Source organism: Panthera pardus, unplaced genomic scaffold (genome assembly GCF_024362965.1).
Source record: "Panthera pardus isolate Hobbes unplaced genomic scaffold, ASM2436296v1 HiC_scaffold_11, whole genome shotgun sequence".
NCBI classification, from domain to species: domain Eukaryota; kingdom Metazoa; phylum Chordata; class Mammalia; order Carnivora; family Felidae; genus Panthera; species Panthera pardus.
Window position 1 is genome coordinate 114,630 of NW_026526666.1, and position 11,897 is coordinate 126,526.

Below are 11,897 nucleotides of genomic sequence, written 5' to 3' on the forward strand. Positions count from 1 at the left end.
GTCTCAGAAGAATTGTGCTGTGTCACTGTGTAGACTCCAGTTCCTGGGTGAAGAGAAGTAGTGAAGGACTCAGTCAGGTAGATATGTTCAAGGAGAGTATTTGTCATGGATTTTTGAACCAAGGTCTGAAAACAAGTATCCCTGTGCCACTTCTTTCTTAAGGATGAGATTCCCTCAAGTCAAAAGAGTCTGGAGGCTGAATTTCAGGGCTGGGGATCATAGTGTCCCTAATGAATAGGAAGAAACCTCATGGATGGTGGCAGCAACATCATTGGAACAGGGTCACTCAGGTTTTGGGAGTACCCCATTGCTCCCCTCTGGATCTTTCCTTTCCACAGCCCTCTCAGACGGCCCATGTCTGGGACCTCCCTTGGTGGGAATTTCCCATATATAGCTGGCTCATTCTGGAGTCTGCTTGAAGAATCCAGGTTAATAGGGGCTCCCCAGAACTGAGGATGGGGGCATCGACAAACACTAAAGAGCTCAGGGTGCCAGGAAAGATAGGCTTTATTTTTACATGTTGATAAGGCTTTGGGAAGCAGAGTTTTTTTGTAGCATTCAGGTATTGATGTAGGAAAGAGCCAAGGCCAAGAGGTCTGAAGTTTTTAGCAAAAAGAGGAATTCTTTAAGTACACATCTAGGCATCTTAGTTCAGGAGGAGAATGAGAACAAGGTGCGAGTGAGGAATGTCGTCAACTCCAGGCTCAGCCTTGGCTATGGATGAACCAAAGCTCATCAAAAGCTGCAGCCCCCAAATCCATGGCAACAACTGGAACACCCAGAGGACTCCCTCTCCCAACAGTTGGAAGGCTGAAGTGGGCCTAGACAGACATCCGGAAACCGATGAGACCCCAGAGAGCAGCAGTTTCCGAAGCCAGTGGTACAGCAACTGTGGACACAGCAGGAGGGGACAGGTGGGGGGCAGGGAGCTGGGCAGGGAGCCAGGGCCTGTGGGGCCTGAGGGGCCTGAGCGAGGCACTTCGGTGGACACTTGGGAAGACACTTGGCAGGGAGCTGACACTTCTGCTGGGTTTGCTGGCTGGACATCTTGGGAAAAGTTCAGTTACTCTGAAAAGCAATGCAAAGGTTTTGAAAGTTCAGTGACTATAAACTTAATTTGCATCAGTATTTTTCTCCAGATTCTGAAGTTCTGTAACTGATTCTATGACTCCTGGATCCATATCTTTATAGCAGAGAAGCCCCACTTTCCAGGCATAGGAAAAATCAGGCCAGGGGTCAGTAACTTCTACTGACCTGATTCTCCCAAGACTCTTGACTTCTGAGGCAGCAACTTGGGTAGTTTCCAAAGTATTACCTTGTTTTTATAATATATTCTAATTTATGCATTCTAGAAACCACGTGGTTAGCCTGAGTCCATGGTTATACCACATGTCTTCTTCACCTCCTATTTTTTTTTAATCTTTCTTACATCATGGGCTTGGCCTTCAGTTCTACTTTTCAGCCCTATGTGTGTCTCTTGTCCTAAAAACTAGCTTCCCCCACCCCGACCCCAATCTCAATTAACACTCATCCCTTCCAGGATTGCTGCTTCTGAGCCATCTAATGATTTCTGTGAGCCTGATCTTCCTGAAATTACCAGTTAGTTCCCATTCTCTCCAGCCTAGAGTGGCTTATCCCATTTAGCTATGGTGTGGCAATTCCAGCCATTCCCAAACTGCCATCCGATGAGTAAAGACACTTACCTTGCCTCCCAATGTCAGGCAAGCAATGGATAGGTCAAGGGAAGTGAGGAGACAGTATGGTCTGAGGCCTTTTATACACATCCTGCACTCAACTCAAGAGAATGAGCCATGATAATATGAAAGCTCTTCCCAACCAGGTGGTTATGATGGCAACTTCCCACATTCCTGTGGCTATGTCATTCTACCACTTTATCACTCTGGATCACTACTGGATCCTCATGAGTATTTTTCCAGAACATCCCTTCCCTCTATAAAACTTAGAAGTATTTCCATAAAGATAAGAAGATCATGATTTACAAGGGCATTTACAATGGCCACCCTTGGGAATTGAACTTAGTGTTTCTGCAGGAATCTAATGCAAGCTTTAGATGAAAATCTAAGGCCACTATTGTTGGATCAATCTAGGACAGAGATGGGAATTTTTGTAGATTCTATTATCAGTTTGAAGCCAATAATCTTAGCACCCCTGGGTCACTACTGAGGGCTTAGTGTATCTGATTCAGATCCCAGGGTGCATAAGGCATCAACCAACAATGTAGCATCATAGAAAGGCCCAGTTGGAAAGGATTTCAGTCTTGTACCTACAATACACACATAGATGAGGAACTGAGCACCAGAGATGGCACAGGAGATGTTCAAAGTTGTGCAGTGTCTGAACTGGGAGCCAGACACCCCTGCCTTTGACCTCAGTCCCTTCTTTTGAACCTGCTTGGTCATTTCCACTAGAATCTACCACCTCTCTGCCCACCAGATCCTTCTTCTTCATGCCACTCCCCACTCATTTGCTTTCTTTAGTTTATTATTTTAACCACTCTGTCACCAATATAATAAATGTTCTTGGTCCTTTGACTTATTAATGCACTTGACTGACAAAACACCAACCCTGGCTAAAACCTTCATGTTATGCCTAGCTGCTATAAAAACAAAAACAAAATCAAAACAGACTCTTTGGCAGGTTGGCATCATCATAAGATCATGACCATCCACTCATGCTGGGCCCCAAACACTGCTTGGTGATTCTATATACTTCTCTGTGTTCACTCCACACACACACATCATGCCTTTTCTCCTCTATGAACCTCCAAAATACTCACTGTTACCTCTAAACAGATGATACTGCCTCTACTCCAAGGGTCAGACAGTAGCTGTCAAATGTGAGGCACTTCAGCTTCCCACTATTGGGTCTTCAATACTACTTATGCCTATAGCCATCCTTTATGATCTCCTTGTTAGAAGAGATATAGCCTCTTTTCCTTTCTAAATACTGTCCCTGCTACTTTGCTCTGGGTCCTTGTGTGTTCAGACTCAGTCATATTAGTTTTTCCTGTGAAATGTTGTCATGATGCCCTATACTCCTATAACACCATTCTTGTATTTATTTTTCAGTATCACTCATCCTGGATAGAATGAAATCTCCATGTTCCTCAGCGCTGGCACAGTGCCTGACATATTGTAAGTGCTCAACAAATATTTGTTGAATGCCAAACTATGGAGAGAGACTAAATGTCCATCGACTGATGAATGGATAAAGAAGATGTGGTATTGGGGTGCCTGGCTGGCTCAGTCAATTGAGTGTCCAACTCTTGAATTTGGCACAAGTCATGATCTCATGATTTGTGGGATTGAACCCTGAGTCAGGCTCTGTGCTGACCATGTACAGCCTGCTTGGCATTCTCTCTCCCTCTCTCTCTGTCCCTCCCCTAATCATGCTCTTTGTATCTCTCAAAATAAATAAATAAACTTTTTTTTTAAAAAAGATGTGATGTCAACAGCATATAAAAAGAATTATTCACCATGATCAAGTAGGATTCATTCCTGGGATGCAGTGCTAGTTCAACATTCACAAATCAATCAATGTGATACATCCCATTAATAAAAGAAAAGATAAGAACCATATGATCCTGTCAATCGATGCAGAAAAGGCCTTTGACAAAATTCAGCACCCTTTCTTAATAAAACCCCTTGAGAAAGTCGGGATAGAAGGAACATACTTAAACATCATAAAAGCCATTTATGAAAAGCCCACAGGTAACATCATCCTCAATGGGGAAAAACTGAGAGCTTTTTCCCTGAGATCAGGAACACGACAGGGATGCCCACTCTCACCGCTGTTGTTTACCATGGTGTTGGAAGTTCTAGCATCAGCAATCAGACAACAAAAGGAAATCAAAGGCATCAAAATTGGCAAAGATGAAGTCAAGCTTTCACTTTTTGCAGATGACATGATACTATACATGGAAAATCCGATAGACTCCACCAAAAGTCTGCTAGAACTGATACATGAATTCAGCAAAGTTGCAGGATACAAAATCAATGTATAGAAATCAGTTGCAATCTTATACACTACCAATGAAGCAACAGAAAGACAAATAAAGAAACTGATCCCATTCACAATTGCACCAAGAAGTATAAAATACCTAGGAATAAATCTAACCAAAGATGTAAAAGATCTGTATGCTGAAAACTATAGAAAGCTTTTGAAGGTAATTGAAGAAGATATAAAGAAATGGAAAGACATTCCCTGCTCATGGATTGGAAGAATAAATATTGTCAAAATGTCAATACTACCCAAAGCTATCTACACATTCAATGCAATCCCAATCAAAATTGCACCAGCATTCTTCTCGAAACTAGAACAAGCAATCCTAAAATTCATATGGAACCACAAAAGGCCCCGAATAGCCAAAGAATTTTGAAGAAGAAGACCAAAGCAGGAGGCATCACAATCCCAGACTTTAGCCTCTACTACAAAGCTGTGATCATCAAGACAGCATGGTATTGGCACAAAAACAGACACATAGACCAATGGAATAGAATAGAAACCCCAGAACTAGACTCAGAAATGCATGGCCAACTAATCTTTGACAAAGCAGGAAAGAACATCCAATGGAAAAAAGGCAGTCTCTTTAACCAATGGTGCTGGGAGAACTGGACAGCAACATGCAGAAGGTTGAAACTAGACCACTTTCTCACACCATTCACAAAAATAAACTCAAAATGGATAAAGGACCTGAATGTGAGACAGGAAACCATCAAAACCCTAGAGGAGAAAGCAGGAAAAGACCTCTCTGACCTCAGCCGTAGCAATCTCTTACTCGACACACCCCCAAAGGCAAGGGAATTAAAAGCAAAAATGAACTACTGGGACCTTATGAAGATAAAAAGCTTCTGCACAGCAAAGGAAACAACCAACAAAACTAAAAGGCAACCAACAGAATGGGAAAAGATATTTGCAACTGACATATTGGACAAAGGGCTAGCATCCAAAATCTATAAAGAGCTCACCAAACTCCACACCCGAAAAACAAATAACCCAGTGAAGAAATGGGCAGAAAACATGAAGAGACACTTGTCTAAAGAAGACATCTGGATGGCCAACAGGCACATGAAAAGATGCTCAACGTTGCTCCCCATCAGGGAAACACAAATCAAAACCACACTCAGATATCACCTCACGCCAGTCAGTGTGGCCAAAATGAACAAATCAGGAGACTATAGATGGTGGAGAGGATGTGGAGAAACGGGAACCCTCTTGCACTGTTGGTGGGAATGCAAGTTGGTGCAGCCACTCTGGAAAACAGTGTGGAGGTTCCTCAGAAAATGAAAAATAGACCTACCCTATGACCCAGCAATAGCACTGCTAGGAATTTACCCAAGGGATGCAGGAGTACTGATGCATAGGGGCACGTGTACCCCAACGTTTATAGCAGCACTCTCAACAATAACCAAATTATGGAAAGAGCCTAAATGTCCATCAACTGATGAATGGATAAAGAAATTGTGGTTTATATACACAATGGAGTACTACAGGGCAATGAGAAAGAACGAAATATGGCCCTTTGTAGCAACGTGGATGGAATTGGAGAGTGTAATGCTAAGTGAAATAGGTCATACAGAGAAAGACAGATACTATATGTTTTCACTCTTATGTGGATCCTGAGAAACTTAACAGAAACCCATGGGGAGGAGAAGAAAAAAAAAATAGGTTAGAGAGGGAGAGAGCCAAAGCATAAGAGACTGTTAAAAACTGAGAACAAACTGAGGGTTGATGGGGGGTGGGAGGGCGGGGAGGGTGGGTGATGGGTATTGAGGAGGGCACCTTTTGGGATGAGCACTAGGTGTTGTATGGAAACCAATTTGACAATAAACCTCATATATTGAAAAAAAATAAAAAATAAATAAAAAGATGTGATGTGTGTGTGTGTAATGGAATATCACTCAACAATCAAAAAGAATAAAATCTTGCCATTTGCAACAATGTGGTTGGAGCTGGAATGTATTATGCTAAGCAAAATAAGCCAATCATAGATAGACAAACACCATATGATTTCACTCATATCTGAAATTTAAGAAACAAAACAGATGAACACATGGGAAGGTTGGGGGAAGAGAAGAGAGGGAAACAAACCACAAAAGACTCTTAATGATAGAGAACAAACTGTGTGTTGATGGAGGAAGTGGGTGAGAGATGGGTTAGATGGATGATAGGTATTAAGGAGGGCACTTATTGTGATGAGCACTGGGTGTTTTATGTAAGGGATGAATCACTGAGATCTGCTCCTGAAACCAATATTGCACTGTATGTTAGCCAACTAGAATTTAAATAAAAAATAATAAATATTTGTTGAATGAATTAATGAGTTATTTGTGTTTGAGACAAGGGTCTGCCTCCTTTCACACCTTGAGAGGTGTACTTGGGAAGACAGGCACATGTAGCCGGTGTGGGAGGTACTCCCAGGGTGGAGTTACCCATACAAGCTGCAAGAATTTTGCAGTGGATCAGGGCTCTGGTCCTGGCTCTGCTACTGCCTCTGGGTTTCAGAGGAGACTGGATCAGATTATCTAAGTACATCACCAAGCCTATATTTGCACTTATGAGCATCAGACCTCCAAGTGCTGCCTTTCCTGTTTTTCTCTTTTCCCTGAACATATTTTACCTGGGATCAATGTGGAAGTGAACTCAATGAAAAGGAGAAAGATGAAGGCTAGTGTGTATATGGTGATGTGGAATATTGGAAGGTGTATGAAGTTGTTATATGAGATAGCAACTTCATATAGTCTAGTTAGTTCATCCCACTTATCAGACAAATTCCTTACTTAACTTCTTGTCTGGTTGTACCAAAGCAGAGAATTATGTATATATGTGACTCACCTAATTGCTCTTCTCCTATTTGCAAATGTGAGCTCTTGAAGTCCTGATCAGCAGGGATAGGCAAAGTTATGTTCCTTCCATGCATGGTCCCCACTAAAATATTGCAAATAATTTCCAAAGGTTGTAAAACATTGTTCTATTGGATTGACTCAATACCACCAATGAACCACTGGTTCAATGAAGAAAATTATTTATCCTAACAGAAATTTCTTTCTTATAGTAACTTTGCAAATATCACTTTAAAGACATTTATTTACTGAGTGATGGTTATGTGCAGGGTTTTGTGAATTCAGAGAAGATTAAGATTCTTCTTTGTCTTAAGATGCAAGTGGGATAATAAAGGGAAATACTGGGAATTAAAATTTATTCTAAAACCATCAAACATGTTATTTGCATTATCACAATATATCAGCTCTATGAGTTTCTTAATGTTAACCCCACTTTACAGATTAAAAAAGACTGTGGCCCAGAAAGAGAGTGAGCACTAGTCAGGAAGTGAGAGGAACTGGTATTCTAGATAGAGGGAAGAGAAGCACAGGCATAGGCATGGAGATGTGTAGGGGCATGATCGTTTCTGGAAACAGATGGGCCATAATATTTGGTAAGAGCATAGTATTGGGCACTAGCTGGGTAGAAAGAAATGAAGGGCCCAGAACATCAAGAGTTTTACTTATTGGGTTATATACTTTAGCCTATAGATCAATGGCTTCTAAATTATACTGCTTGGAACCCGGTTGTCAAGGATGTTCAAACATCAGCTCTTCCAAGAGCCACACCTCTGGGTAGAGTGAGTTGATCTGTGTTGCTCCCCTTCCAAACTTGTTCCCTGCCTCTTCCATTGTCTATTGCATCAGCTCCATGTCTTTACATGTCATGGAAGCTGGAAGATGAGTCTTGGAATCGGAGCACTGGCATCTTGACCATGGGTATGCTATTTAATATTTTTTTGAGATTCATCTTTTTTTAAATCTGTATAATGGGATTAATAATAAGAACCTCAGAAAGTTATTGTACTGTGATAATGCAGATAACGTTCTACAGATAGTAGTTTGGAAATACATTTTAATTTCTTTCCTTTCCTCAACATCATGTCCCATCATCACATGGGGGTCCCTAAACTTTTTGAGTCACAAAAATTAAAATATCACAAATACTTAGTTCTTGACTAATTGGGCTGCCTGGGATGGGGATCATGAGCAGAAAACACTCTGGGCTTCTGACTTACCCCCGTTGCAGAGTAATTATACCTGTACCTGCTTTATATATTGAAGGTATACATTCAATTTATTTTTTTAAATTTATTCATTTTCGAGAGACAGAGCATGAAGGGGGAAGGGGCAGAGAGAGAGGGAGACACAGAATCCGAAGCAGGCCCCAGGCTCTGAGCTGTCAGCACAGAGCCCGACGTGGGGCTTGAACTGACGAACTGCGAGATCATGGCCTAAGCCGAAGTTGGACACTCAACCGACTGAGCCACCCAGGTGCCCCAGGTGTACATTCAATTTAATTTGAAAACAGTATCATGCTGCTTTAAATGGTTTGACCAAGACAATCTGGGCATCCCTGACCATTTAAGCAACAGAAGAACCTGATAAGATTTACATTTTAGAAAGATCACTCAGCTCAAGTGAACTTAAGTGTTATGATTTAGTTACTCAAGAAGATGAAGTCCGTGGTGAATGTCCAGGCTACAAGTTTAATGCAAGGATTAGAGATGGACGCAAGTGAGCTAGCTCTTTGTTAATGAGCTTGTAGACAAGGGACCAGTTGGAGGGTTACTGAAGGGTCTTTACTTGGCTGAGTTCAGTCTGGACATAGCCCATGTATTCCTGGATTCTGTTCTTATCAATTGAAGCACTTCCTAACCATCCTGCCTACTTGAGGAATCAAGCATGCTATAGATTCCTGCTTGTCTTAGGTGTGCCCCTTAATAGAAGGGTGAGACCAGCCTTGGCATGCATGAAATTCAGATTCTTATCAAGCTAATTCCCAAGTGATGAAAGAACGGAAAACAAGGATCTTCCTTTTGCAAGAGTAGTCAGACCTTTGAACAATCTTCCTATAAGCCAGAATCCCAGTGGGCAAGCAGACATATGGGTCTGACCCTGGCAAACATCACTGAGAGAGGATTTATGGTTCTTCCAAAGGCAATGGGATTTATACCTGGCTTGTTCAAGGACTAATGTTGCTTTTGCTTCTCTTGGGGTGGAGGGAACAGTCATGACCCATGTTCAATGACCTGGCCCCATTGGTCTCAAGCCATCCCAATTAGTGTGTAAAAGAGAGAGGACAAGACTAACTCAGCATGACACATTCCCATCACTTCCATGAGGTGGCCTCAAAAGTCAATCACCGTCCCTTATCTGTATAGTGTGGGCTACAGACATAGGCCTACTATATATAATATGGTGGTTAAAACAAATGCTTATGACCAAGGAAACCAACACCCTGCCCAGCACTGAGTAGGTGTTCTGTAAGCTGTAGTTACAATGTAAGTATGATCATTATTGACTGAAGTCCTGCATATTTCCCAGCTTCTGAGTCCTGTTCCTGTGGCACTGGTGGGGGGGCATACACCAAGATCATCTGGTAATGGTATTATAGCCCCTCTTTTCTCTCATATATCCAACTGCAGAAAACTCCCTTGGATTGAAGTAGCAGGTTGTCCCTGGAGCACAGGCCTGGTCCTGACACTGAGGCATGAGTCATTTGCCTTATCTAGGCCTCAGGGTCTCCATTTGTGAAATGAGTGTTTGCTGCTGTTGTTTTTATCTTGTTCCCTGGCATAATCATGAGAGACCTCTGTGCTTGGAGCTGTCAGATCACACTAGATCCTGGGTGACATGATGAGTTATCATCCTTAATAGTTGTAAGGATCCTTCTACTATGTAACAAATGTTAAGATATACATATAGGCTATACATATAGGCTATAATGCCTCTTTTAACCCCAGGCTTTACCCTGGCTCCTCAGCTGACTTCAGTGAGTGGGACAATAGCTAAAACATCTTGTTGTGTCTTGTGTTTACAAATGTCACCATCAAACAATACCTTTTAGTCTTAAGATAGGAAGGGATGAAGAGTGAGGTCACTTTGCCTGTCTTCTTCCTATAGACACTGATCCCAAAAAAATACTTCTAAATCTTCCAAGAAAGTAGGGCCCACAGCCTATAGTGACAGAGCTTTCTTGCTCCTGTGTGACTTCATTCCTCTCTTCTGATGTCATAGTAAGTACCTCCCACCAGGCTTCACAGGACAGCCCTTTGGCTCCATCATCTTCCCATTCTTAAAGACTGCTGTAATAATAATATCTCTGACTCATCACGACACCATGCTAATGACTTCACTATCATTCTCCCCACTGTGCCAAAGGAAGATAACTCAGGAGACTGTATTTTCTATCCTGCAATTAACACATCTTCAGAATCATCAGAGAAGGATAGGGACTATGAAAACCTTTTACCACTGCAACTACTGATCCAATAATTATCTTTACCTAGGAAGGCCACTACTATAAAATATGAGCATAGGGGGCGCTCATTAAGACTTAGGCAAGTTCCTCAGACTTTTTGTGCCTGCACTATCATCTGTGACATCAGGACTTTCTGTTCTGTTATTCTGTGAACGTATAGTTCTCAGCCATTCATACTTTCAGAGACAGTGGTCACCCACCTCTCCCTAACATTTGTACCACATTTCATATGATTTATTTTTGCCTCTTAACAACCCTGTGGGGTGGATATCACCACATACGGAAAAACTGAGCATTGGAGAGTTTAAGAGCAAGTGCAGATCACACAGTTTCTTGTTTCTGAAGTGATAGGGCCAACCCAGCAAGGATTGCTTGAAACAAGGAAGTTGTTTTTCAGTCTTGGTCTAGGTGCTGTTATAGATCAGGGATTCTAAACCTGGTTGTACCATCTGAAAAGCACTTTTAAAGTTCAGATTCCTGGTCCCCAACTGAGGCCTATTGAGTTATAATCTCCACAGAATGAGTTCTAAGCATTTGCAATGTTTAAATCCCCAGGGGATTCTGCTAGTTTGTAAACTATAGTCCTAGAGTGTTCTGTTCTTGGAGTACAATAGAACTGTAGCCAGCCCACAAAAGACTCTGGTAACGTTCCCACAGCCTCCTACCTTCCTACAAGCTCTTCTGGGGATCCTCATAGACAGCAGACATAGGGAGGACAGGCAATTCACAAAATCCTTCAGCCCTGGAGGGGTCTTAGCACACATCTAGTATATTTTTCTACCTGGTGCTTCCATATCCTCTCCTGTATGCTTAATGATAAGCTTTCTGGGATAAACTGACTTTTAGTTGGAGAACCCTTTACCTCACAAAGCAGCCCATTTCTTTCTATTATCTTTGTTAGAAATTTTTCTTTATAAATGCATGCACTAGAAACTAAATGATGATAATGCTTCAAAAAAGCCATTCTTGACATAGCTGACACTTAAGTACTTGTTGAATGACTGAATTAATGAATAATAAATATGCTATTTGGCTTGGCTATATGTCTTCCTTTCACAACTAAGAGTTGAAGATTCAAAGCCATTTTACTCAATTCACACAGTGAAAATTGTGGCAGAATTAGAACTATACCTAAGGTCAATTGATTTCCAACCCAGTGTTTATGCCTGGGGGTGGGCAGAGGAGGAGAGGGACACAGGTAGCAAGAGGAGAGCAGATTCATTCAACACCACCCCCTTGGGGGCACAACATCAGAGTTAAGCGTCTATATCTGCACCCAGATCATCTGGCTTATATTCCAAGTTCCCTTATTTATTGCTTGCACAAAATTAGGCTTGTCACTTGTCTTCTCTGTGCCTCAATTGCTCACGTGTAAAACGTGATAAACATTAATTCTATTTCCTAAAACTGTTGTGAGGATTAAATAAGTAGTATGTATATGGTAATAGTAGAGTGTTCCTCCACAGTAAGCTCTGTGTAAATACAGATTATTGCTGTTGCTCTTTGTGCTATTGTTGTTATAATATTTATTATAATAATAATTTTATTAATATTATATTAATTATTTAATA

At 41.5% G+C, this 11,897-nt stretch overlaps 1 protein-coding gene across 3 annotated transcripts; it reads right to left on the reverse strand.

Moving 5' to 3' along the window:
* Positions 1–489: 489 nt before the first annotated feature.
* LCE7A (late cornified envelope 7A) lies at positions 490–10,023 on the reverse strand. Of its 3 annotated transcripts, none has more exons than XM_053888806.1 (2): positions 9,906–10,023; positions 490–1,068 (listed from the first exon to the last, which is right to left on the reverse strand). In XM_053888806.1, exon 2 carries the CDS (start codon positions 1,045–1,047, stop codon positions 736–738), a length of 312 nt encoding a protein of 103 aa, XP_053744781.1. In that variant the 5' UTR covers positions 1,048–1,068; positions 9,906–10,023; the 3' UTR covers positions 490–735. The 3 variants fall into 3 exon arrangements, with proteins under 3 accessions (XP_053744781.1, XP_053744783.1, XP_053744779.1); XM_053888808.1 differs by lacking the exon at positions 9,906–10,023 and adding an exon at positions 6,856–6,950; XM_053888804.1 differs by lacking the exon at positions 9,906–10,023 and adding an exon at positions 1,704–1,801.
* Positions 10,024–11,897: the final 1,874 nt, after the last annotated feature.